Source organism: Panthera leo, chromosome E1 (genome assembly GCF_018350215.1).
Source record: "Panthera leo isolate Ple1 chromosome E1, P.leo_Ple1_pat1.1, whole genome shotgun sequence".
Taxonomy (NCBI): Eukaryota; Metazoa; Chordata; class Mammalia; order Carnivora; family Felidae; genus Panthera; species Panthera leo.
This window is the reverse complement of record NC_056692.1, coordinates 8,973,525-9,000,000: the sequence shown is the minus strand read 5'-3', so window position 1 is coordinate 9,000,000 and position 26,476 is coordinate 8,973,525. Positions and strand designations below refer to the sequence as shown.

At 49.0% G+C, this 26,476-nt stretch overlaps 2 protein-coding genes across 6 annotated transcripts in view; both read left to right on the top strand.

The window, feature by feature from the left end:
• Positions 1-7,741, top strand: part of TRIM16 (tripartite motif containing 16) — a 39,065-nt gene extending 31,324 nt beyond the window's left edge. For all 3 annotated transcript variants that reach the window (XM_042917511.1, XM_042917510.1, XM_042917509.1), the window contains 4 exons: positions 948-1,181; positions 4,102-4,267; positions 4,738-4,833; positions 6,760-7,741. In XM_042917511.1, the coding sequence (XP_042773445.1) occupies positions 948-1,181; positions 4,102-4,267; positions 4,738-4,833; positions 6,760-7,343 (1,080 nt within the window). In that variant the 3' untranslated portion in view covers positions 7,344-7,741. The remainder of the gene's footprint in view (positions 1-947; positions 1,182-4,101; positions 4,268-4,737; positions 4,834-6,759) is intronic.
• Positions 7,742-18,784: 11,043 nt separating this feature from the next.
• CDRT1 (CMT1A duplicated region transcript 1) overlaps positions 18,785-26,476 on the top strand; it is a 32,296-nt gene continuing 24,604 nt past the window's right edge. For 2 of the 3 annotated variants that reach the window (XM_042916648.1, XM_042916647.1), the window contains exons 1-6: positions 18,785-19,502; positions 21,291-21,464; positions 21,992-22,189; positions 22,290-22,417; positions 23,191-23,313; positions 25,240-25,349. In XM_042916648.1, the coding sequence (XP_042772582.1) occupies positions 18,998-19,502; positions 21,291-21,464; positions 21,992-22,189; positions 22,290-22,417; positions 23,191-23,313; positions 25,240-25,349 (1,238 nt within the window). In that variant the 5' untranslated portion in view covers positions 18,785-18,997. The remainder of the gene's footprint in view (positions 19,503-21,290; positions 21,465-21,991; positions 22,190-22,289; positions 22,418-23,190; positions 23,314-25,239; positions 25,350-26,476) is intronic. The other variant, XM_042916649.1, reaches the window with a different exon arrangement.

Genomic DNA, 26,476 nt, shown 5'->3' with positions numbered 1-26,476 from the left:
CTGACGGGCTCAGCGGGCGGTTTAACCCGACGTAATGAAATCCTGAGAAAGCGAATTCACGCTACTGACTTGTACAAAGAAGCCAACCTAGTAGTTTGCCACCAGAAATGTAATTCTCAAGTATGCATGCATTGCCCTGGTAGGAAAATCAGTTTCAGAAACTTGAACAGTAACCCCAGACTGTCAGAGCTGGGGGCTTGGGGGGGACGGGGGCGGGTCTCAGAGATCATCAAATGTAAGAGAGATGATGGTGCATAAGTACCTGCACCCTGAACAGTAAATCCTTTTTTTTTTTCCAGGAACCTAGGATTCATATGAGAATAAAAGGCTGCCTTTTTAATTTTTTTTATTTTTTATTAACAAAATTATTTTAATGTTTATTTATGTCTGAGAAGGAGAGAGACAGAATGCGGGCGGGGAAGGGGCAGAGAGAGAGGGAGACACAGAATCTGAAGCAGGCTCCAGGAGGCTCTGAGCTGTCAGCACAGAGCCCGACACGGGGCTCGAACCCATGAACCGCAAAATCACAACTCGACCTGAAGTCAGATACTTAACCGACTGAGACACCCAGGGGCCCCAAGGCTGCTTAAAAAAATTTTTTTTAAATGTTTATTCATTTTTGACATAGAGAAAGAGACAGAGCACGAGCAGGGAAAGGGCAGAGAGAGAGAGAGAGAGAGAGACACAGAATCTGAAGCAGGCTCCGGGCTCTGAGCTGTCAGCACAGAGCCCGACGCGGGGCTGGAACCCACGAACCGCGAGATCACGACCTGAGCCAAAGTCAGACGCTTAACCGACTGAGCCACCCAGGCGCCCCAGAGGCCGCCTTTTGTTATAGAAAATTGCTCCCCAGGTGGCGGGTTGCTCGGCTTTACGGTTCTGTGTGTGGAGCTTCGATAAAGTCGAAGCCTTGCTAACGTCTTCTTCACCGCCCCCTCCCTCACCAGGTGTCAGTGTCGGAGGTGAAGGCGGTGGCCGAGGAGCAGTTTGGGGAGCTGCTTGCTGCCGTGAGGAAGGCCCAGACCGACGTGATGCTCTTCTTGGAGGAGAAGGAACAAGCAGCGCTGAGCCAGGCCAGCGGCATCCGGACGCATCTGGAGCACAGGAGCGCACAGATGGAGAGGAGGAGGCAGGAGCTGGAGAGCATCGCCTCCATCAGTAACACCGTCCTCTTCCTGGAGGTGCGGGCGGGGGCGGGGCCCGAGGCGCCCATCCCTGGTGCCAGGGAGCACCCTCGCTCTGCTGGGTCTGTGCCAGGTGTGGGGAATGCGGGACCAGAACTGCTCTTTTTTAAACTTATTTCTTTATTTTGAGAGCGAGAGAGAGGAGAGAGAGCAGGAGGGGCAGAGAGGGGGAGAGAGAGAATCCCAAGCAGGTTCCGTGCGGGAGGCGCGGAGCCTGACGCGGGGCTGGAGCTCCCGAAGCGCGAGATCGTGACCTGAGCCTAAACCAAGGGTCTGGTGCTCGACCGACCGAGACACCCGGGAGCCCCTAGAACTGCTCTCCGATAAATGGGGTGCACGGGGCGCTGTGGGACCGGAGAGAAGTAGGTGTTAGCAGAGAACGGGAGTACAGGAGCGGAAAGGAAGACTCCCCAGAGTAGGAGACTGGAACTGGGTCCTGGAAGAGAAGTCATGTCCAAAGGGACAGAACAGCCTGTGGTCAGGCAGGGAGGTTTGAGAAAGCACCACCGGGGCGCCCGGGTGGCTCAGTCGGTTGAGCGACCGACTTGGGCTCAGGTCACGATCTCACGGTTCGTGGGTTTAGGCCCCGCGTCGGGCTCTGTGCCGACAGCTCGGAGCCTGAAGCCTGCCTCTGATTCTGTGTCTCCCTCGCTCTCTACCCCTCCCCCGCTCATGCTCTGTCTCTCTCTCTCTCTCTGTCTCAGAAATAAATAAACATTAAAAAAAGTTAAAAAAATAAAAAAGAAAGCACCACTGATGTGGGGAATTAGGTGCTTTCACAGGGAGGGGCCTGGGCTGCTGGGCACATAGTGATGGAGACGAGGCTCAGGGGGCCAGGCAGGCATCTGACTGCAAGAGAACTTTGTTCTTCTACGTGAAGTCACCAACACCACCAGTGGAGAATTTCAGATGAGAGAGGAGTGAGCTGGTATCAGTATGCCCGGCAGGGGTGAGGCTGGGGACCTCTTGCCTTTCAGAGAGGGGCTGCGTGTGCTGGTTGATTGAGGAAAGCCGGGCAGGCAGAGGAGACGAGACTTTCATCACGGGGCCACGCAGTATTCGCTAAGCCACATGCCATTAGGGCCAGACCTGAGGACATGTCATCTTGCAGGGACTGGGTGTAAATTCCATCCTCCCAGATCTGTCACTAGATAGGCGGGCAGTGTATAACCAAGTCAGTTAACTTTTCTGGGTCTCAAATTCCTCATTTACCAGATAATCAGCTCAGAGTCAATAACTTTCGAGGCTCCTTCTAGTCTAATATCCCTAAAAATAACTGAAAAAAAAATTTTTTTTGATTTGTTTTTCTTCAGTAAACGCTATGGCCAATGTGGGGCTCGAACTCACCACCCCGAGATCAAGAGTCAAATGCTCTACCCACAGAGCCAGCCAGGGGCCCCCAAATAATTTTTCTTTAAAATTTTTTACTGTTTACTTATTTTTGAGAGAGAGAGAGAGAGAGCATAAGAAGGGGAGGGACAGAGAGAGAGACAGAATCCAAAGCAGGTTCCAGGCTCTGAGCTGTTAGCACAGAGCCGGATGCGGGGCTCGAACTCACGGACCGCGAGATCACAACCTGAGCCGAAGTCAGATGCTCAACTGACTGAGCCACCCAGGCGCCCCACTGATTGCACTTTTGAAAAAAATTCCCCTCCAGTTACGACAAATATAAATGTTTGTTGTGGGAAAAAAAAAACTCTTGGAAAATATGAAAGGAAACAATCACCCAGGCTCCCACCACCCAAAGACAACCATAGTTAGCCCTTTAATGAGAAAGAAAAGCAGGTAGAGAAAGACAAAAATACTAACAGAATGTCTTTGTCAGTTCCTTTGCTTTCCAATATCAAAACAAAGAAAATAGGAATGAATGTTTGGCTTCTCACGTCACGAGTTTCCCCAGAGAGGACATCATTTTTCTTTTTTCTTTCCTCCTTGTAGGACTTTAACTTAAAAACTTTAAGATGCATGAAATATATTTGCGTGTAAGTTATTTATGTAGAAAGGCAACTTCTTCTCCAAATTGCGACCCGTTTGAAACGACAGCATGTGTTGAATAACCCATTTTTGCCCCCATTGATTTAAAATACCACTTTTCTCATGTATGGTGCTAAACTCCACATACAGTGTTAAAATGTGTAACTTGTAAAAAAAAATTTTTTTTTAAGTTATTTATTTTGAGAGAGAGAGAGCACAAGCAGGGGAGGGGCAGAGGGAGGGAGAGACAGAGTCCCAAGCAGGCTCCAGGCTGTCAGCACAGAGCCCGATGCGGGGCTCAAACTCATGAACTGTGAGATCACGACCTGAGCTGAAGTCAGATGCTTAACTGACTGAGTCCCCCAGGCGCCCCTATTCTTTTTTTTTTTTAAAGGTTTTATTAAAAAAAATTTTTTTTAATGTTTATTTATTTTTGAGACAGAGAGAGACAGAACATGAATGGGGGGAGGGTCAGAGAGAGAGGGAGACACAGAATCAGAAGCAGGCTCCAGGCTCTGAGCCGTCAGCACAGAGCCCGACGCGGGGCTCGAACTCACAGACCGCGAGATCACGACCTGAGCCGAAGTCGGACACTTAATCGACTGAGCCACCCAGGCGCCCCTGAAAGTTTTATTTTTAAGTAACCTCCACAGCCCGCATAGGGCTCTAAACCTACAACCCCGAGACCAAGAGTCTCACGCTCCACCAAGAGAGCCAGCCAGGCGCCCCGGTGTCTCTTGATTTTTAAAAGCCCACTTCCCCAGTTTAAAAAAGAAACACCTTCTGTGTTGGTAGGTCCTGAGCTAGATATGTTACATAGACTTGCTCTCTGAAGGGCACCTTACCATCAACCCATTTTACAGATGCAGCCAGTGGTGTGATGAGAGCAGTGTAAGAAATGCAGAGATCAAGGCACGTCCTGCCATGTTTTCTTCACCTGCAGGAGTACTGCAAGTTTAAGAACACTGAGGACGGTCCCTTCCCGAGTGTTTACATAGGACTCAAGGATAAGCTCTCGGGCATCCGCAAGGTCATCACAGACTCCACTGGTCACTTAATCCAGTTGCTACAGAACTACAAGGTCCAGCTCCAGGATTTCTCCAAGGAAGGTGAGAAGCTGTCCGGGCCGTGGGCTGTGGCATGAGTGTTTCTCAGAGCGGTTGGTGGGGAAGGTGAGGGACAGCCAGGGGAGAGCGGGGGAAACCAGGGGGGATGTCTCATTTTCAAAGCCGTCCTTTGGCCGGGCCACGTCGCTAATGGACGCTTACTTTGATGATTTTATCTTGTGATTGAGGCCCGGAGACGTCGAGTTAGTTACATCGTGCAGTTGGCTTGCGTTTTTGAGGTTGTGAATGCCTGTACTTTTAAGTGGAATCCAAGCCAGTCTGGGATCTTTCTCCAGCGTATGATGCTTCACCCATGAGAGAAATGTGGCCCGTCGGGCAGAGTTCTCTCTGACATGACTGGAGTCCAGTCCTTCCCCCAGGGAGCCCGGGGAAGAGTGGCTGGGAAGTCCTGCTTCTTAGGTTCTCCTGACCACCTGGGCTGGTGTGCATTCATAACCCTCTGATTTTTCTAGAGGAATATGATATCAGAACTCAAGTGTCTGCCGTGGTCCAGCGCAAGCACTGGACCTCGAAACCCGAGCCCAGCACCCGGCACCAGTTCCTCCAGTGTAAGTTGTGAACAGCTTCCTCTTCCCCGCTCATCGACGTCAGCGTAATGCTCTGGTGAAGCACGAACCCCATCTTTCTCTTTTGTTCTTTTAAAAATTTTTAAAGAATCTTTTAATGTTTATTTTTGAGAGAGAGAGCGAGAGCACGCACACAAGGGGGGGAGGGGCAGAGAGCGAGGGAGACACAGCATCCGAAGCAGGCGCCAGCCTCCGAGCTGTCGGCACAGAGCCCGACGCGGGGCTCCATCCCCCGAAACCATGAGATCATGATCTGAGTGGAAATCAGGAGTCGGGTGCTTAACCGACTGAACCACCCAGGCGTCCCTGGAATTTAAATAGACTTGAATATGCTAATTCACTTGGAAAATATAAGAGCCCAAGATAGAGTCCCATGTGACATGTGGAGTTTATAGACTAGAAGGAAGACGGGCACGAAACAAACACACAAATAAATGGATTATACACATTTTGTTGAGCATCATGAAGTTTAAATGGCCAGAGTGCTCCGAGAGAAAGTGATGGGGAGTCATCTGCCCCAGATTATGGTCACAGAGGGCCTCTTTGAGGACATGCACCGTTAGCTACCATTTGAAAGGATCGGTAGGAATGACCTAGGCTCAGGGTCGGCGATGATCATGTCTCGGATGGAAATGGTCTGTGCTAAAGGGCTCAGTGTTGCGTGCTTCTGAGGTCAGGGTGGCTGGAGTGTGGCAGTCAAGGGGCAGAGGGCAGGAGATGCGGCTGGAGACACAGGCCAGGGCCAGTCATGCGTGGCTGAGCAGGCGGGGGTGAGGGGGTCACTGCTTTATTCTGTGGGCAGAGGGCCCCATCAAAGGTCTTTAAGCTGGGGTGACATGATTTACCTTAGCCTGTACCCTGAAACATACCCTGTGGCTCTGTTGTGGAGAAGGGCCGGAAGGGGGTCACGGCCGAGGGGCCGGCAAAGAGCCTGTTCTGGACTAGATCGGGGGTGAAGCGGCGGGCTGGACAGAAGTGGGATCTACAGGGCTTGATGCTGCCTGTGGGTGGGGGCAGGTGGAGAGGAGGGAGGAGTCAGGTGGGGGGTGAGGATGGGGGCAGAGACATTTCAAAAATAACTTGAGCGTGACTTGAGCAACTGGGCGCCTGGAGGTGCCATTATTATCTTTAGTCTCCGGGGTTGGCGAGAGGATGTGTTTGAGGGAATGTTTGAGCAATCACCAGGCTAAATATTGGTCAATTAAAAAAAAAAAAAAATGAAAAGGGGCACCTGGGTGGCTCAGTGGGTTAAGCATCTGACGCCTGATTTTGGCCCCGGTCATGATCTCACGGTTCGTGGGCTCGAACCCCACGTCAGGCTCTGTGCTGACAGCGCGGGGCCTGGTTGGGCTTCTGTCTCCCTCACTCTCTGCCCCTCCCCTGCTCGCTCTCTCTCTCTCTCAAAATAAACAAATGCACATCTAAAAATAAATAAACAAATAAGTACATAACGAAAGAATCGCGTGTGGGTGGGTGAATGCGTATTTCCACCAGCCCTGGCCCACACCGAGAAGAAGAGTGTGGCCTTCGATACGTATTTGTTGGATGAATGAACGAATGAATGAATGGGCGAGACAGTGAATGAATCCGTGGATTTTTTTTTTTTTTTTTTTTTTTTTTTAATGAATCCGTGGATTTTGTGTCTTGATTCAGCTCAGCAAATAATACAGCAAATGCCCGGCGATTTGAACTTCAGAAAGGAAGGAAGTGGAGTGATTTGAGTTCTTTCTGTTTTGGTTTTCGCCCACCTCTTTCCTGGGGGTCGGGGGGGTGGGGTGGGGGGCTGGACAGTCGCCCCAGTAAACAGAGAGGCAGAGAGAGGTGTTTTCTCCTGCTTGGGAGGCTGGCTGGGTTTGAAGTGTTCCGTCCGAATCCGCCGTCAGTTCCTGCCCTTCTGTATCTCCTCAGATGCATGTGACATCTCGTTTGACCCGGACACGGCACACAGGTATCTCCGGCTGCAGGAGGACAATCGCAAGGTCACCAACACCACGCCCTGGGAGCATCCCTACCCGGACCTCCCCAGCAGGTTCGTGCACTGGCGGCAGGTGCTGTCGCAGCAGAGCCTGTACCTGCACAGGTACTATTTTGAGGTAGAGACCTCCGGGGCGGGCACCTATGTTGGCCTCACCTGCGGAGGCATCGACCGGAAGGGGGATGAGCGCAACGGTTGCATTTCTGGGAACGACTTCTCCTGGAGCCTCCACTGGAATGGGAAGGAGTTCACAGCCTGGCACAGTGACACGGAGACCCCGCTCAAAGCCAGACCTTTCTGGAGGCTGGGGATCTACGTCGACTTTCCGGGAGGGATCCTGTCCTTCTACGGCGTGGAGTCTGACGCCATGACTCTGCTTCACAAGTTTGAGTGCAAGTTTTCGGAGCCGGTCTACCCCGCCTTCTGGCTTTCCAAGAAGGAAAACTCCATCCGGATCATGGATCTGGGAGAGGAGCCCGAGAAGCCAATGCCAACTTCAGTGCAGGCTGCTCCCTAGACTCCAGCCTCCGTCCCTCAGACTCTCACTGACCACAAAAGACGGGACAGCGGCTTGCGTCTTAAGGGTGGCCCGGGGATGGAAATCTCCACCAGAGGAGAAAGGTCTCTGGCTTCTCCCTCCTGCTCCCTGCTGTGCTGTTCTGTTTGTAGTAATCCCTAAGCACCTGCCTCCTCTTTCTCACCTTCTAGTGATATTCTTCTGTCTGCTCAGGTGCCTAGATTCAGTAGCCGGGAACCTTCAGAGTGATCCCAAAAGATTGCAGAGTAATCAGAATAGATCGCAAGCTCTGTGTTGCACTTCTGGGTACCGTGTGGCCGTTATGAACTCACTTAACCTTCACGGCAGCTCATATCCTCCTCTTTTGCAGATGGGGAAACTGTGGTTCGGGCGGGGGTGGGGGGTGGTGGTCAGTTAACTTGCTCAAAGTCATTGTGATCACATGGTGAGCAAGTGGCAGAGCCGGGACTCGAAACTGGGCAGGTCGGTGCTGAGATTTTAACCACTCCCCCGTGCTGCCCTCCTCATTAGATCGTGGGTATCGTGGGTAAGGGAATAAGCCACATGATGAACTCCACGGCATGGACACCGAGTGTCTCGAACCTTCAGTGTCTTAGCATCCGCTCCATCTGGCTGGGCCACTCAGCTGCGTAGTGGCAGTGACCTCACTACCTCCCACAGCAGCTCATCGTAGTTTTGGATAGTGAAGATTAGAAGAAATGTCTTTAAAAAGTTTTTTTTAAATATTTATTTTTGAGAGAGAGAGAGAGATAGAGTGCGAGTGGGGGAGGGGCAGAGAGAGAGAGGGAGACACAGAATCCGAAGCAGCTCCAGGCTCCGAGCCATCAGCACAGAGCCCGATGCGGGGCGGGGCTGGAACTCATGAACTTCGAGATCACATCCTGAGCCCAAGACAGACGCTTCACCGACTGAGCCACCCAGGTGCTCCCAGAAGAAATGTTTTAATGGAGTCCAAGTCCTAGTCCCTGTGACCTCCGAGGAGGGGTCTCCCCTTGACTATGTGGACTTGTCTGATTTCTCATTCAGAGGACAGACCTTCTTCAACTGTATGAAGGCAGTTCTCACGCACGTCCTCCAAGGAAGTTTGTTTTCACCCTACGTTTCCCACTTTTCCTTCATAACTTCTGGGTCTTTTCCTGTGACCTGTGTCAAGGCAAGTTATCGTCCTCTTTGACAGTCTGATGGTCCCTTGACTTGTTTCCAGAGACCCCGTCCTATGTTTGTATCCAAGGATCTATACAGTGGAGGATTAGAATTTTCGAGAATTTTCGAAATTTTGTAAAATTGGAATTTATTGAGTTCATTTTTTATTTGAATTTAAAGTATTGTTGCATCATTGCTGCTTCCAGAGATACCTTTGATTTACGATTCTGCGTCCCATAGGCTGGCACTCCTTCCGAGCCTGGTGTCACCCATGGAATTGGTGAACTTTTCTTCTGAACTCTTAATCTTGTGGATCCATATTGATTAGGGTAAGGCTGAAATACGGAATCTCACAGCCCCTGGTCAATACCTTTTGGGTTTAGTTGCTCAATAAGTTATGTTTTGGGAGAACTGTATACAGCTGTAGCCAACTTTTAAAGCCCACTTTTAGTCCTTTGTCCACCAGACACCCGGAAGGACTGTCCCAATGGCAAAAATCAAGACATGTCTGCATTTCCTTGCTCACCTGCCTCACAATGCTCTCGAAAGAGAAAACGAGATCCGCCTGGCCAGTTTTTACCGAACCACTGAGGTTTGTTGGTATTGGCTGCTTTATTTTCTAAATGCTCACCAACTCCTTCATTAAACCACTTTAGGATTCTGCCGTGAGTTCACATCCAAGTGGATGAGTGTGTTGTTTCCAGAATCCACCTTATTTTTCTCTTTAAAAATTAAGACACTTTTACGTGTCCCCATCCTCTACACTTTTCTTAATGTCTTGAAGGTTACCGCCTGGCTTTTGGTCACATCGGTAAACTGGGTCAGGGTCATGAGGTGTAATTCGTTTAAGTCAGAATGCTTGAGCTGTTATAAAGGAACCCTTTGTGACTCGAACTTCATTTCCCAGCCAGCTCTCTTTGTCCGTTCAGTTTCAGTGTCAACACCTCCCTTCTTGATATGAAAGATCAAAACAGGGGCATCTGGGTGGCTCCCATCAGTTGAGCGTCTGACTCTTGATTTTGGCTCAGGTCATGATCTCAGGGTTGTGAGATCAAGCCCTGCTTCTGGCTCCTCGCTGGGTGTGGAAACTGCTTAAGTGTTCTCTCTTTCCTTCTCCTTCTGCCCTTCCTCTGCTCCCCACCCTCAAAAAAAAAAAAAAAAAAAGATCAAAGCAAAACTGAGTGTTAGAAATACCTACTTTCTTTCTGTCATTGCCTCAACTGATGGGTATATCTTTTTTCTTACTCTTGGTCCCCAAACTGAAATTGCCTAAAACAAACAAATTAAAAAAACAAAAACAAAAACAGGGCCTATTTTATATTCCGTCATTTCCCCAAAGCCGTGTGAGTGTGGGGCACTCTTCCGTATTTACCTACATTTATTTCCTCTTCCATTGTGTAGATGCACTTGGAAACACAATCTGAACTCATCAGGAGCTCCTTTTGGTGCGTGATTGTTTTGTTCCATTACTAAACCATTTTTGTGAGCGTAGGGTCAGAATGCAATTTTAGCCTCTACGTAATTTATTCTTGTCTCAACTTTTTGAGGTTCAAGTGCCCATGGCATTCTTTTCCAGGAATGTTACGGAATCTGAGTCAATTCCCACATCCTCCCAAGATCCATGATGAAATGATAAGATACAAATTTGGGCCCATTCGTGGAACCCTTCTTTCTTTAACATGTTCAGCATGTTTTTGGAATGACCGTCCTCAAATCAAATTGATTCAACATTTATATTGAAATATATATTTATAACATGCAAGCTGCTGGGCTGGGCACTAAGATATAGTGACCCAGAAGATAACCAGCTGTACCCTTGGATCACAGAAGTTGATTTAACATTGAAGTGAACGGGCACCTGGTTAAGCCTCCAACTCTTGGTTTCAGCTCAGGTCATGATCTCACGGTTTTGTGAGTTCGAGCCCCACGTCAGGCTCTGCACTGACAGCTCTGTCTCCCTCTCTGTCTCCCTCTCTCTCTGCCCCCTCCCTACTCGCCCTGTCTCTGTCTCTCACAAAATAAAATTAAAAAACTTAAAAAAAAATTGAAGTGAAAAGTGAATCTGAAGAGCTGAACAGTAATCCACGATTCAAGACAATAAGAGACGAGGCAGTATTTCCTCCCTCATTTCCTTGCCTGATGGACTGCTTCTAATGTGATGTTTTCTCAGGCCATCTTGAGTTTTGAATTGTGTTGTTGACTGACCATCTATTGGATTTGTCCCCGTCTCTACAACCAACTGTCCCCATTTCGGGGGTCACCACTCCAGCCCCATTAGCCAAAGACAGACGTGGAAGAAATAGTAGCCTGCACATTTCCTGCTTCTCCTAGGTCCATCCGATTTGAGCAGGACTCCCCTCCCTCCACACCCACGATGCGTCACGGTGGTGGTGGGGCAGGAGGGTCACCATATCATGTGTAGCTGATATCCACATGCAGGGGACACTGTGTATGGCTCAGGTAGAATGACCGGCCGGCCAGTCTGTGCTGGGACATGCTTAGTCTTTATCTTTATTTCTGGTTTGTCTGTGGTCTTGCTGAGAAAATCCACGGTCTCCCCGAAGGGAGGCCACCAGGTTCTGGAAAAGAAGAGGGCAGACAGGTAATCCAACAAGGACTCAGGGTCAGCATAGCAGTGATCAGGCATTTGAGGTTAAAAATCTTTTCCCCTAAGTTAATTAATGTTGTGACTCTGTTTCCTTGGGGAAAAAAGTGTTTATAAAAAAATAATTTTCCAAAGCCCCTACTAAAGGTGCTACAGTGAGACTGTAGTGAACCCCTTAACCTATCTCAGGTGCTTTGAGTTATAGCAACCCCGTGTTCTCGGCCTCTTTAAATTATAATGCGCTTGCCGGAAGTTTCCATAAAAACCCTTGTCATCCTTTCTCCCATTCCAGCCATACCTTCAAGGCCCTCCTCTCTGTGGTTTGCCCCATCTTTCATTCAGTCAGTTTCAAGCTTGATTTTGAAGTTAAATTTTATTTTCCCACAGCATGCTCCAGTAGTATTTAGGCAGTGATATTTAAAAAAAAATTTTTTTTAATGTTTATTATTTTTGAGAGAGAGACAGAGAGCAAGCAGGGAGGGGCGCAGAGAGAGAGAGGGAGACACAGAATCTGAAGCAGGCTCCAGGCTCTGGGCTGTCAGCACAGAGCTCGATATGGGGCCTGAACTCACGGACCGTGAGATCATGACCTGAGCCATTATCGATCGAGAGCCAGACACCTAACTGACTGAGCCACCCAGACTCCCCTCAAGTACTATCTTTGAATACCATTTCTTATTTAATCTTTGCAGCCCTGTGAGATAGATAATATGTCCCCTATTTTATGGAATGAAGAGGAAAACACGGGTGGCTCAGAGAGGCCGTGTAACTTGGTCAAGGACACACAGTAATAACTTTGGAAAGAATTGAGGATTTGTCTTTACTTTTACCCTTTTAAAAAATTTATTTATTTATTATTTTTTTTAATGTTTATTCATTTCTGAGACAGCAAGAGACAGAGCATGAGCAGGGCAGGGGCAGAGAGAGAGGGGGACACAAAATCCAAAGCAGGCTCCAGGCTCTGAGCTGTCAGCACAGAGCCCCACGTGGGGCTCGAACTCACAGACCGCGAGATCAAGAGTCACGTGTTCCACTGACTGAGCCAGGCAGGAGACCCTGTGTTTACTTTGAAATACTTTTAAAACAAAGTTATGTGGGGCACCTGGGTGGCTCAGTCGGTTAAGCATCCGACTTCGGCTCAGGTCATGATCTTGTGGTCTGTGAGTTCGAGCCCCACGTCGGGCTCTGTGCTGACAGCTCACCGACTGAGCCACCCAGGCGCCCCACAGATTTTGAATTCTTAAAGTATGGTTTCCCCACCAGCAGCATCGGTACCATCCGGGAACTTACTGGAAATGCAAATTCTCAGGCTCCCAGCCTGGATTTAGAAATCAGAAACTCTGGGGGCCGGGCCTAGCAATCTGCTTTAATAAGACCTGTAGGGGATTCTGAAGCATATGTATGTTTGAGGACCACTGGTTTACCTCCATCTCTTCTCCCTCACCTGCTCTGCTCTCCAAATACCGATAGCGGGTGTCTACTCATTTTAGTACAAGCAGGAAGACATTTTTGGCCGCCCCAGGCGAACCCGGTCTCCTTGGGAATTCAGCTATTTCGGCTAAGTTTAGAACTTTCTGTGCTGTCTGGGTTCTCCCCCTTCCGGATAATAAAACATGTCTAGTCAATGTCCTTGTTTTCCACCTGCTTTTTTTCAAAGTCAAAGGGCAAACGGGCAACCTGGAAATTCACTGACTTCTCAGGAACAAAGACTTTTCTCTTTTAACTTTGTAACATCACATGATGGGGGGGGGGTTGGTGATAAAAGGTGGCAGCTTTCCCACTTTCTCTGATCATAACAATACTTGTATAGCTCTTCATACATCATAAAGTGCCCTTCAAGTAATACATTCATTTGACCCTGACACTCACCTGTGAGCTAGGTAGAAGTATGATCATTTAACAAGGGGAGCAGGTCATGTGAATTGCCCAGGGGCATGTAGCACAGCCTGGGATGTGGGGTTTCATCCCACACCCTTCTACTCGGTACTGGTACCCAGTCCTTTCCTGGCTTCCCCCTGGCTGAGCTCCACAGGTGGCTGTGGGGGGCAGGAACCAGCAGAGACTCAGGTGCAATGTTAGGGCAGCAGAACCGGCCCCTTCTGGGGTTCTTCAAACCGTGAGAGAGGGTGGGAAAAGGAAGTAGAGTTTGGGGGTGCCGTGGGGAAAAGGGTTGAATCCGAATCTTTTTAAAAAAAAGTTTATTTGTTTATTTTTGAAAGAGAGACAGCTCGCAAGCAGGGGAGGGGCAGAGAGAGAAGGAAAGAGAGAGGCTCCGTGCTGTCAGCACAGACCCCAACACGGGGCTCGATCCCATGAACCTGAGATCACGACCCGAGCCCAAACCAAGAGTCAGATGCTCAGCCGACTGAGCCACCCAGGCGCCCCTGGTTTACTGAGAATCTTGAACGAAACAGAGTAACACAGGGCAGAAAGGACAGCGGGGGGACTGGCATGAATCCTCCAGGCTGCTGGTAGCCTGGGTATCTGAGAAACCTCCAGGTTTACTTCTCAGCTCCAAAGCCTTTCTTTGAGAAATGTTTTCCTCTCCTGGGGCTCACCTCCCATGAGACCTATTTGCCTGCCTCTTTGGCTACCACTGGTGCCAGCTCCCCACCATCGGCTTATCCCATCCGGCCACCTTGTCCTGCCCTCCACCACGGCCACTTTCTCAACTCTAACACCAGATCCCAAATGGCTTAACCTCCCTGCGTGAGCCAGGTAAGATGCTGTGTGTGCGAGAGTGTGTGCGTGCGTGTGTGTGTGTGTGTGTGTGTGTGTAGTGATGGTGAGTGGAAGGGAGAGGCCGCAGAAGCAACTTCCATGCCCGCCTACTTGAAGGAATGTCATCCTCACAGTACAACACCCTGCAGGATGGCGATCGTGTGTCTCCTACAGATAAGAAAACGGGGGCTCAGAGAAGCTTGTTCAAGGCCACGACAGCTAGTGAAAAGCAACAATGGGTTTCCAGCCAGTCTCTCTGACTCCCAGGTCTCTGCCCCTCCAGTGGGCCACAGCTGACCCTCAGCAGGGAATAAAGACTGAATTGGGTGGATAAAACCACTTCCTTGAGTAGGTAGACCAGCCAAACAGATTAAAATCCTAATTTATTTGAAAAAAAAAAATCCTAATTTATTTGGACCTTCAAAAACAAGCTACCTTGGGGCCCCTGGGTGGCTCAGTCGGTTAAGCTTCCAACTTCGGCGCAGGTCACGGTCTCACATTTCGTGAGTTCGAGCCCCCACGCTGGGCACCGTGCTGTTAGCACAGAGCCCGGTTCGGATCCTCTGTCTCCCTCTCTCTCTCTCTCTGCCCCTCCCCTGCTCATTCTCTCTCTCAAAATTAAATAAATAAAACTTAGAAAAAAATCCAAAGCAAGCCACTTTCAGTTTGTAGCAGTTCTGGGGGTAGTGAGTCTCCCGCTCATATACCCAAGCGCTCTATGTCTGGGGTACTCGTTCTTCCTGGCCTCCCTGATAGCTTAGAGGCTAATCCTGCTTTCACCTTTTCTCCCGATATCGATTCAGATAGAAGAGGCTGGGCTGTTTGATCGGATCTCCTTCCCAGCCCGATTCCTGTCCCTAACCCCGGCTCGAATGCCAGACTGCCACTGCCACCAACCCAGGCAATGACACCCAATGGCTTCCTCTACCTGAGCCAGGTCTCCAGACGTAGGCACCAGAAATGCTCAGTTACTGCAAGCATTTTGGCTTAATCTAGGGAAATAACAGTTATAACAACAAGAGCAGTGCTAACTGGTCTCACGCATCTGGATCCAATCGAATTACTTGCCTTAATTTCTGCCATCCTCATCAGTAAGGTGGGGAAACGGAGGCTCAGCGAGGCCAGGCAGCTTACCCAAGATTACACAGCTCCTACGTACCAGAATCAGTGTTTGAAACCTAGAACTGTCTGCAGCAGAATTGTCTCCGTGCGCCTTGGAAGCTCTTTTCTGGGCTGCCCAACATTCGCAAGGACATTTTGGCTGCAGTGGTGAGCTGGGTGGTAATCGTCAGAGAATAGTCTATTACAGTAATTTTTTCCAACTTAGCATTATATCTTTATTTTTCTGGAAAATTTTCAAACCCATGAAAACTAAAAGACCTGAACAATGAACGCTCGTATACTCTTCACCCACAGTCACCGATTATTAGCATTTTGTTACATTTGTTCTTTCTCTGCGTGTAGATCTACGCATACACAGTGTGTGTGTGTGTGTGTGTGTGTGTGTGTGTGTGTGTGTGTGTGTGTGTGTTTGTGGGTATTTTTTTGGTGGAAACTTTTGTGACACTTTGCAGATACTCAGCCCGAATATGTCAGCACTTAATAGTGATTCCCAAACGTTTTTCTGATGGATTCTAGGATCCCCGGAGCAGCTGCTAATCAAACTTTGTGGCTTGTAAAGCTGATGGAAGACAGTGTCTGTCATATTTAACTTCAGGTTTCAAGGTTTTGTCTTCATCCGAAGAGCCCCATTGCTGTCCGTAATTGCCTTGCTAACAAGTGAACTTTGGAACTTATACATTTATGCTAACGTAACTTCGCTTTTGTCTACGTTACACATAGAGCTTTTTGGAAGATATGATTTGCAGACGGGATTTTGTTGCTCAGAATGTTCGAAAAGCCTGATGAGCCCCTGGTCTCTTTCTGGGTCATAACTGACTGCAGAAGCCTTCTGTTTTGGGTACCTTAGGACGACGTGCACTCAGAGGGGTTGGGTCCAACGACCCACATCATCACTCCTGAATGGATCATAAGCAACAGCAAGGGGTAAAGGTCTCATGAAATACGGTTGCCATTTTCATGTCCTTATTCTTTTAAAAACTGTGCACACACGCACTCATTTAAAAAAATTTTAATGTTTATTTTTGAGAGAGAGTGTGTGCAAATGGGGGAGGGGCAGAGGGAAGGGGACAGAGGATCCTAAGTGGGCTCTGTTGCCCACAGCAACAAGCCCAATGTGGGGCTCAAACTCACGACCATGACCTGAGCTGAAGTCAGATGCTCAACCGATTGAGCCACCCAGGTGCCCCCATAGTCGTTATTTTTTTTTACATGCATCTCAACGATGAAGTTTTGGGGGTGATGGTGGGGTGGTCTGGAGCCAATGGCCGAGAAAGTATTCTTGAAGACGTCTTTGGTGCAAAAAGGTGATTTTACTACAGCACGGGGACAGGACCCGTGGGCAGGAAGAGCTGCATGGGGTCGTGACGGGCAACTCGTTATAGACCCTCAGGTTGGGAGGGGTCAGGGATAGAGTAAGTCTCTAAGGAATTTTGGAAGCAAGGTTTCCAGCAGCTTGAGGGGCTAGCCCTTGCTAGGGAAATGGCATTTATTACTGTTTAATAAAACCTCAGTCATGAGACCCTTCAGATGTATATCGGGGGGCCATAAGCTTGGAGTATGATGGCCAGCATGTATCTTGGGGGAGTTGAGATAAAGGAAGTAGACTTACAGGATCCTCGAGGTTGGGGTAAGTTAAGCTAAGATTCCCTTTTGCCCCTAGCAAAGCGTCATCATCCAGGAAGCTGAGCTCCTAGAGGCAGGTCACTCTGTTTCAAGGACTTCTCAATGGACTGTAGGCAGCAAGGAAATTTAATTTTTCATTTGCCTTAGTTGCCCACATTGCCGTGGCAAGCACTTGAGCCCCTTTGTTCTTGGGTGGTCAGGTTTGTCCGAGGAATATCACACACATTCCACCTGGAGGGGGTGGGGGTGGGGGTGCCAGCCTGTATTTTGCCCTCAGCTTGCCCCACGCCCCCTCATCATCAATGTATGCACATACACACGTATAAACATAGTAGCTGGCATTGTTTGCTTGGCTGCCCAGAACAGTGGTCCCAATGACGACCATGATGATGACAGCAGTAGGACAATAGTTAGCATTTACTGAGGGTGACCTATGTAACAGGCGATCATCTAAGTGCTTTGCCTATAGTATCTCATTTAATCCTCAAAAAACCATTCTGGGTGGTAAGAACTATCATCCTCTTTGTTTTACAGATGAGGAAACTGAGGCATAGGGGATTAAGCAATGTGCATGCGCATCCAGAGCTAGTAAGCAGCTGGGCTGGGGTCCAAACCCAGGAGTCTGACCCCAGACCCCTCACTCTTCACCACTCAGCTGTTCTGTTGGCTGGGATGCAAGGGGGAGGTACTCAAATAGGAGGCCTGAAAGCTAGCAGCGGAAGGAGGGGAGGGAAGGGACAAAAGTGGGGAAGGAATGAGTTTTGTTTTGCAGAACCGGCAGTTTCTGCCAAGGAGCTGCTCAGCCAGCTGTTTCTCGCCTGATAGTCCCTTGCTAGGTATTTTACCTGATAGCCCTTACGTGAGCCAGTCTGAGCCGGTTTGGAGCTAAGGATCTGCACAAAAGTCCCCCCTCTGTCCCCCCCAAGTTGTCCTGAAGTTACCTTTAGCTTGTTCTACTACCCAGATCTCCTGCGGGTGGAATTTTCTGCCATTTTTTGAACATGATGTATGCACTGGCACGTGGACAGGCTAGGCATGAGCAGTTGAACCGAAACGCCTAAGTAATGAAATATGTATAAATCCTTAATGCATATGCAAGCTCCTTGTCCCCGCCCCTAACACACTGAATAAAAGCTTCCCTTCCTAACCCCAGGGAGACACAGCCCCCTGAGAGCTATCTCCCTGTCTCCTTACTTGTAACAACTCATCAGAAGTTCTCGGCTTTCTTTTTTTTTTTTTTTTTCAACGTGTTTTTTTTTTATTTTTATTTTTGGGACAGAGAGAGACAGAGCATGAACAGGGGAGGGGCAGAGAGAGAGGGAGACACAGAATCGGAAACAGGCTCCAGGCTCCGAGCCGTCAGCCCAGAGCCTGACGCGGGGCTCGAACTCACAGACCGCGAGATCGTGACCTGGCTGAAGTCGGACGCTTAACCGACTGCGCCACCCAGGCGCCCCAGAAGTTCTCGGCTTTCAAACACTTCTTGGGTTGTGTTCAATTTCATGCAACCCAAGCGGGGACCCCCTTGAGTTCAGTCATAGTGCTGCGTCCCAGACAAGTGTGTGTGCATGTGATTGAGGTTAACTGAAACTTTTCCGCTAAGGAGTGCTTCTCTGCCCAGGTTTCTGGTTAGCATTCTGAAGCAGTCAAACAAGTTTCTTTTAAACATTTGCGTTTTCAGTTCGATGCTGAGTTTAGGAAATGAAGGCAGGGATGCCTGGGTGGCTCAGTCGGTTGAGCATCTGACTCGATTTTGGCTCAGGTCATGATCCCAGGGTCATGGATTCAAGCCTCATGTCAGGCTCTGTGGTGAGTGTGGGGCACGCTTGAGATTCTCTCTCTCTTTCTCTCTGCCCCTCTCCCCACCCCCTCTCTAAAATTAAAAGAAAAGAAAAGAAAATGAATATAAACATATTCAGGATCATTGGGATAGCCAGCTTATAACCAAACAGCTGTAAACGTAAGTTTACATCCAATTTTACATCCACGAATATTTGTAAGTCGTTACTAATAATATCCATTGGAGCTCAACACCAGGCTCCACAGTATATATTTTCTCCTTTAAGAAGGACCCACATGTTACTTAAATTTGACCAACACGGATTCTTGTGGTTCTAGAAATGAGATGACCAGCTCTTTCAGAATATACAGCAACTGCCTCCACCTAAGCAGTGCCCGGTTTAGGAGATTTACGGTAAAGCCATGTTTCCTAGGAGGTCGGTACAAAAAGCCAGGCTTCTACCGGCAGTTTCCGGGAGACATAAGCTTTCCATCCGACGCAGCGTTTTACCTTTTTCTCCGGGAAATGTTTATACTAGAAAAGGCTCAACTGGGATATTCATCAGCTGCTTCCTGCTCCCGTGGTGTTTGGTGGGGCTGATAACGGACAAGGATAAAATGCGCTGGGCATCTCGGGATCATGGAAACCCTGGAACTGAGGCTCAGGAATGCCCCCCATTTTCGCTGTGAGAAGGGAAACAGCTCTGTCCCCGTGTGCCAGAAGTGTGAAACATGTGTCCTCACCTGGAAGATCTTCTCTACCAAACAGTGGTTCCGGAGGATCGGTGAGCTACCCCAAAGGAGGTTTCTGGTCAGCATCCTGGAGCAGTTGGATAGCTTGTATTTGTTACACTATTTCCAGAACATCCTTCAGGCCACGCAGGGGAAGGATTTCACCTACAGCCGGTCCCGGATCAACCTCAGCAAGAAGGAGGGGAAAATCGGCAGGTCTTCCTTGAACCAGATGTTGGATAAAACCGTCGAACAGAAGATGAGGGAGATTTTGTACTGGTTCGGGAACAGCACCCACTGGACGAAGGCAAATTACACGCTCTTGCTGTTCCAGATGTGTGACCCCAAGTTACTGCTCACTGCTGCCAATGTCATCAGAGTCCTGATCCTGAGAGAGCAGAGCAATGTCGCAGGTAAACAGGGCCACAGGTGGAGAGCAGAGGGCCCCCAAAGGTGAGGAAGCCAGACGTCAGGAGCCTGTAAAGGAACCAGACGTGTGGACAGGCCTAGGTAGACAAGCTTAAGGTTTTCCAGAACGCAGGACAGAGCTCCTTGTCCTGACATGCGGTCCTGTTTGCCAAAGGAGAAATTGCAGGATGTGACTTCCTTCTAGAAAAGCATGAAATGCAAATGCTTTTTATGGAAGTACAGAACTTTTTTTTTAATGTTTTATTTATTTTTGAGAGAGAGAGAGAGAGAGAACGTGCACAGGAGGGACAGAGAGAGGGAGACACAGGATATGAAGCAGACTCCGGGCTCCGAGCTGGAGCCCGACGCGGGGCTCGAACTCACGGACCGTGAGATCGTGACCTGAGCTGAAGTCAGACGCCCAACCGACTGACCACCCAGGCGCCCCAGGAAGTACAGAACTTTTGACTGTCCGGCATTTGGAAGGGATTTAGGCCCAGTTATGGCTGGCCCGTGCCTCTAATACTCATTGCTGGTGTGGCTCCGGCATTAGTGGGTTTGGGATTAGATGGGGTTTGGGAGGGATGTAAGGGGGAAGCTTCTGAATTGTTCTGCCCTTCAGTCTGCAGTGCACAGAAACCAGGCCAAGAGGTCAAAATGTAGGGCTCGTTCCCATTCATTCCGCCATATTGCTTGCGCCTGCATAAAATCCAACCTGAAGTGGTGTCTATTCAAGCCTGCAGGTAGCAAGAGGGTCAAATAAGGGTAGGGCAGGCGTTCTCAAACCTTACCTTGCATCTGAATCCCTGGGAAGAGTTCCAAAAGAGTTTCAAAGCTAGACGGCCCAGGGGACAGTTAGATTCCCATACATGGCACTGGGTTTCTTTGGCGTGTTAGGGAAGTAACACTCAGGGAATCTGAGTGACACAGCCTAGGCGACAAGTAAAGGGACTTGAAAACCAGGCCTCCCTGACTGAACATGTCCCATCTCGAGGTGCTCCTGCCAGTCGCCAGCAGACTCCAGAAGGCCTGGCTTGTACACACACACACACACACGCACGCACGCACACGCACACACCCGTACACACATGTATGCACACGCATGCACACGCGGGGCTCGAACCTGCGAAACCGTGAGATCACGACCTCAGCCGAAACCCAGATTCAGACGCTTAACCGACTGAGCCACCTAGGTGACCCAGAAATTAAATTTTCTTAAAAAAATTTTTTTTTAATGTTTATTTATTTTTGAGAAAGAGACAGAGAGAGTGGGCAGGGGCAGAGAGAGAGGGAGACACAGAATCCAAAGCAGGCTCCAGGCTCTGAGCTGTCAGCACAGAGCCCGACGCGGGGCTCGAACTCATGAACTGCAAGATCATGTCGCGAGCCAGAGTTGGACGCTCAACCAGTTGAGCCACCCAGGCGCTCCCAGAAGTTAAATTTTCTAATTTGGCTCAAGGGCAGTTCTTGCTGAAGAAAATTAAGTAAGTGGTGCAGGAAAAAGTTGTCTGACTTCAAGCTTCTGCCCGCAGCTCTCTTACTCTCTCTCCTTTATGTGGGGCTCTGATGCATTGTGCATTGTGCGTTGTGGGTCGGCAAAATCCAACAAGGAGCTTCCTGCAATATTTGCATAGCAACTCGGGGGCTCCCCCGGATAAAACTGGACATAACTGGCTTGGTCCATTTTGTGTGGATTGAAAAGAGGGCAGTAGAAAGAAAACTGTTTTCCTCCACCTCCTTTCCTCCACACACCCCATTAAGGAGCACCCTTGTCTTGGCCTTTTGGTTTTCAGGGCTCAGTCAGTCCGCCAGTGATGTGTTTGTCTTCCCTGGGAAAGACCACCACCAGTCTGAGACCTCGCAGGTCTGCCGGGCAGCCGGAACCAAGAACACATCCTTCCCTTTGTCCAGATCTCCAGGGAAAGAAGGGTTGCTTGAAAATATGGGGGGCGGACCATCTGACACTGGTAAGTCAGCCCGTAGCAGGAAAGCCAATAGGTAGGAGACTGGGAAGTCCCCCGTTTATTTATTTTTGAGAAAGAGAGGGAGAGAGAGAGAGGGCAGGGGCAGAGAGAGAGGGAGACACAGAATCGGAAGCAGGCTCCAGGCTCTGAGCCGTCAGCCCGGAGCCCGACGCGGGGCTCGAACCCACAAACCGCGAGATCATGACCTGAGTCGAAGTCCGACTGAGCCACCCAGACGCCCCTCTTGGGGTAACTTAAAGGAAGTGCCAGACACAATGCCATTTCACCTGAATCGGGTAGGGTTTGATACACTATAGGCATCTTCTTGAACTGGGAAGGCTTGCAAAGCCCTTGTGTATTTGGTTTGGGAGGTCTTGTTTCCGTTTTGGCAGAAGAAATGACAAAAATCCAGTAGTCTAAGGGTAGACCATGATGAGCTCTATCTCTGGGGAGAGGGTTTGGGGAGGGCTTCTCTTGGCCTGAATTAGAGACAACCCCACCCTGCACCGTTCTCTGGCTTTCCTCCAAAGGACAATGGAAGAGTTCTCTCCAGTGTATTTCTGAGATGAACCGGCTGTTTTCCAGAAAAGCAGGCAGGTCCAAGGCAGAGAGCGCCCCCTCCGATCTGTTGGTTGACTTGGATGTGGTCCGAGACCTGTCTTCTGGGGCCAGAAAATATCGAGACTTCATCCGTCACCTGCCCATCCACCTCTCCAAGTATATTCTAAGTATGCTGGGGCGAATTGGGGGATTTCTCAAGACACTCTTCATCATGGCTCTGATGGGAGGTTCCCAGGTCCGTCATCTTTTTTTTTTTTTTCCCCCCAGGTATGCTGGATAAAAACAGCCTGAACAGGTGTGCCTTTGTGAGCCAGCACTGGGCTGCGCTGGCCCAACAGGTCAAGAAGGATCTTTCCATGCACACTTTCATTCAGAACCAGATCGCCTTCTTGCAGGTACCTCCTGGCCGCGAGGGGTTGATCCGGAAACCAGCCTCATTTCCACGTTGAGGTTGGCCTGACAGTGCACCTTTCCGATCTCTTCCGTGGACCCTTAGCTGGCCTCCCGCTCCCCGTTAGCTGCTTTGTAGGCTTTAGCCGTAACTTCCTGTTTGTCCAGACCCGTTGATCGCCACCCGCATTGTCTGTACATCTAGCAGGGACGACATGTGTAGAAACCTCTCAGGAAGAGAGAGGCAGAGTCTTTCTGAAACGTCACAGAGCAGGGCATTTTGTTCCCCCCCCAGAGATCTATCTGGTGGCATGTGCAATAAGAAAGCCATGAGTATGTTTCTGGAACAGTCTCATATGATGCCCAGATGTTTCAGAGACCAATAAGTATGTGTTTAGGTTAAAATGCAAGTCTTCCGGGTAGTATCCGTCTTCGGAATTTTTTATCTCTGTTTCCTGCCCGAAGCCTTACCCCAAATCGTGGACTCTTGGTAGCTTGAGTTTTTCCCAGCAGGGATCCATAGCAGAAGACGAGAAGAGTCAGGCATTGGGAGGCAGGCCATACCTCTGGGAAGATGAGACCCGCTCGCCATTTCTTGCCGGTCTGGCTCTGGGTGTTTGGTATTCAGGATCCACTTTAAGCCTATCCGCTCATGCTACCGGCCTCACCGGCCAGGCCTCTGCCAGAGTTTACCCATCTTTCAGATCTTGCCAAGCACCCCTCTTGGAGAGGAGGGACCAACAATAGTAGCCATTTCCCGTTATTTTTTTCCCCTCAGGGGTCCTACACAGGGGGAATCGAACCTAATTACGCCAACAAGCTTCTTATCCCGGTTCCTAAGATGACAGATGATGGGAAACGCATGCGTGCGAAAAATCAGAAATGGAAACTGAGAATGAAGGTGGGTTGCGGTGGCATCTGGGGTCCAGACTCGGCCCTCCTGTCTGGAGGGCATTTTTTTTTTTTTTTTTTTTTGAAATCTTTGAGTTGGCCCATTCACTCATTTCATACTTTTTTTTTTTTTTACATTTATTTATGTTTTGAGAGACATAGAGAGATAGAGCACAAGTTGGGGAGGGGCAGAGAGAGAAGGAGACACACAATCCGAAGCAGGCTCCGGGCTCCAAGCTGTCAGCACAGAGCCCGACATGGGGCTCAAACTCACGAACCGTGAGATCATGACCTGAGCCAAGTTGGACGCTTAACCGACAGCCACCCAGGCGCCCCTGTTTTAGGAATGTTATAATTTAAGAAAAGAGAGAGAAACAGGTAAAGCACTGTGGTCAACAGAAGAAAGCATGTGAAGTAGCAAGACAAGGCAGCGAAGCGTCTCCTAGGGAAAGGTAGAGGGGAGTGCCTCCGAGGGATGGTGATTGCCATGGGTACTGAGCTTGAACGGGGCGCCAAGAATGGTGTGCCCAGGGTTTTGTACACGTCGTTCAGTTGATCTTCACGGTAGATCGAGTGGATATCATTGCTCCCAACTTATGGATGTGGAAACGAAGGCTATGATGCTAGAAAAGTCACCTAAGTTCTCATAGCTGGTCGGTGGTAGAGCTGGGATTTGAACTGGGTCTTTTTCCTCCAATGACTCCACCATGCAGCTTCTAGGCTCTGAAAACTTAGTTGATGAACGAGAGCCAAGGAATTCCAGCCCAGGTCATGAGACGTCAAGGACGTCTTGATTAGTTCAAGGCAGGATATCAGAGCTGCTTGGACACTGGAAGGGAGGCAGGTTGACAGATTCTGGGGAGAGACTTCTAGGTGGACGTCGTTATTTGGTTAAAGGTCAAGAGGGAGATTGAGCTGGGAAAAGCGGGCATCCCAAGGAAGAGTCTACAGGTATGGGGAAGAAGGCTAAGTAGGAAGAGAGATGTTCCCAGGGGGGACTCCCAGATGCGAACATGATGTTGTGGTCTTTTTTGCTTTCATGATAAACTCACCCTGTTTTTTGGGTTTCCTGCTGGCATGGTTGTCATTTCCTTCTAGAAATGGCTGGAAAGAGGAGTGAGAGTCCAGTTGAGTCATCTGTGCCAGAACTTAGCATGTCTGGCATGCCACAGTGGTCCAGAAAGTGCATGTTGGAGGGAGGGAGGCACAGAGAAGAAGGAAGGAAGGAAGGGAGGAAGGAAGGAAGGAAGGAAAGAAGGAAGGAAGGAAGGAGGGAGGGAGGGAAGGAAGGAACTATTAGAAAGGGAAGGGAAATACCCTTGTTGAGACCTGATACAATTGATTTCCTCTCTCTGAGGCTCAGATATATCTCATCTGTAGAATGACGAGAATGCTTTGTGGGGCAAATGATGTACTTTACGAGGCAGCTGTAAGGAGAAATGAAGGTTGCATATACGTGCAGACTTTGGGGCACAAATGCACGGAGAGTGTAGCTGTGATTTTGCCTACGCCTTGAGTTCCCATGAGGACGCTTTGTAGAGTCAGGTATACGTAATATAAACATGAAGCCCGGACTTCTGCAAAACAGTCGAAGGGCACCTGTGACTCGATTTTGTGAACGTACCCTCCGTGAGCTCATTTTTGGAAAAGTTGAGCTGTCGGCGATTCGAGAGTTCACGGAAGGAACCAGAACACACAGAAGATACGAAGTGATGCAGGATGAGTCAGGACCCTTGACGCACCATTTTCTAACTCGTGGATGACTGTAGTGCCTGCTCATTGGCCTCTCCCTACCAGCACGTAGTGGCAGCCACAGCCCCAAGAGGCAGAGTCCTTGGGCCCTTATGTCCTGGCCAGGGAAGACCTCAGGGGGTGCATATTTGGGGCCCTGGGTAAAGTTGCCACTGTGCTTTGACTCCAAGTGTTCCCTTGTTAGAATGACTACAACCTGTGGACCGCATACCAGAACCAGGAAACTCAGCAGGTCCAGATGGAGGAGAGAAATGTCTTCTGTGGGACTTATAATATCCGCATTCTCTCTGACACGTAGGTACTGGGGTCAGAATCCGGGTCTTCAGGGACCCTTGAATTCGCCGCCTTAGGATTCCCATGACCCGGTTCACTTGGAAAAGGCAATCCTTCCTGACCTCAAGCTCCAGCTCCCAACTAAAATGAGATCCCCTTCGGAAACCAGGTGCTGGAGTTTTGGACCATTCTCGGCAGTGGGTGGAGGGCACTTTCCCATTATAATTTTGGGTACACCAGTCAACCGTCGTTTGCACAAGTCATGTGCGTGAAATTACCGTGGGTTTTTTTTTTTTTTTATATATTTTTGTTGTTTTATTCTAGTTTTAGAAGGAAGGTGTGCTTATTGGGAAAAAGAAACCCACCAAATGCCAGCAAATGTATCGAGAAAAGCCAACACCTCCTACAATCTTGTCATCTAGAGATAACCACCATTAATATTCATGTCTAGTCTAGAATTTTGTTCTTGCGTGTACTATACCTACGAGTTTTAAATAAAAATGGGGTTTTTAATGATCGGCTCTCTGTCATACTTTAGGCCTAGGACTTTGCTCTTTTTTCGTAAGGTTTCATAAAGGCCATCTCTCTCTATTTTCTTTCTGGCTGTGAATCTGACTAAGAAATTACATCCTGACCAGTCAGTAGGGCGAAGACCAAGAAGATAGGGGAAAGGCAAAGTTGAGTTTTTAGGGATCCCGTGGTGATAAGTGTGCCCCTTAGAAGAGATGATGGCTGATTGAGCTCTAGGTATAACAAGTAGAATGAGGACAAAAATATCACGAGTTCTCATCTTCAGGCATGACCACCTCCCTTTTGCTGAAATAATCCCACTTCACTCCGTGGGCCTGGAGTAATTATAGTGAGTGTCCCCTTTCATGATAAAATGTCTCAATTCAGACAATACATGGTTGGGTCACCTTGCTCATGTTTTATCCATTGGCTGGTAATCTTACGATTGGAAAATTAATTTTTTTTTATATTAAAAAAATTTTTTTTTAATTTTGCCTGAAAGGACTTTTTGGTATGGTATAAGGTAGGGGTCCCTTGTGCTACACCCCTTGTTGGAAGGCCCTGAACTTTCCATTATACCGTTGTTGTAGGTGACAGCCGTCGTACTAAGTGAGTTGCTGGAGGGGACACTAACTTTT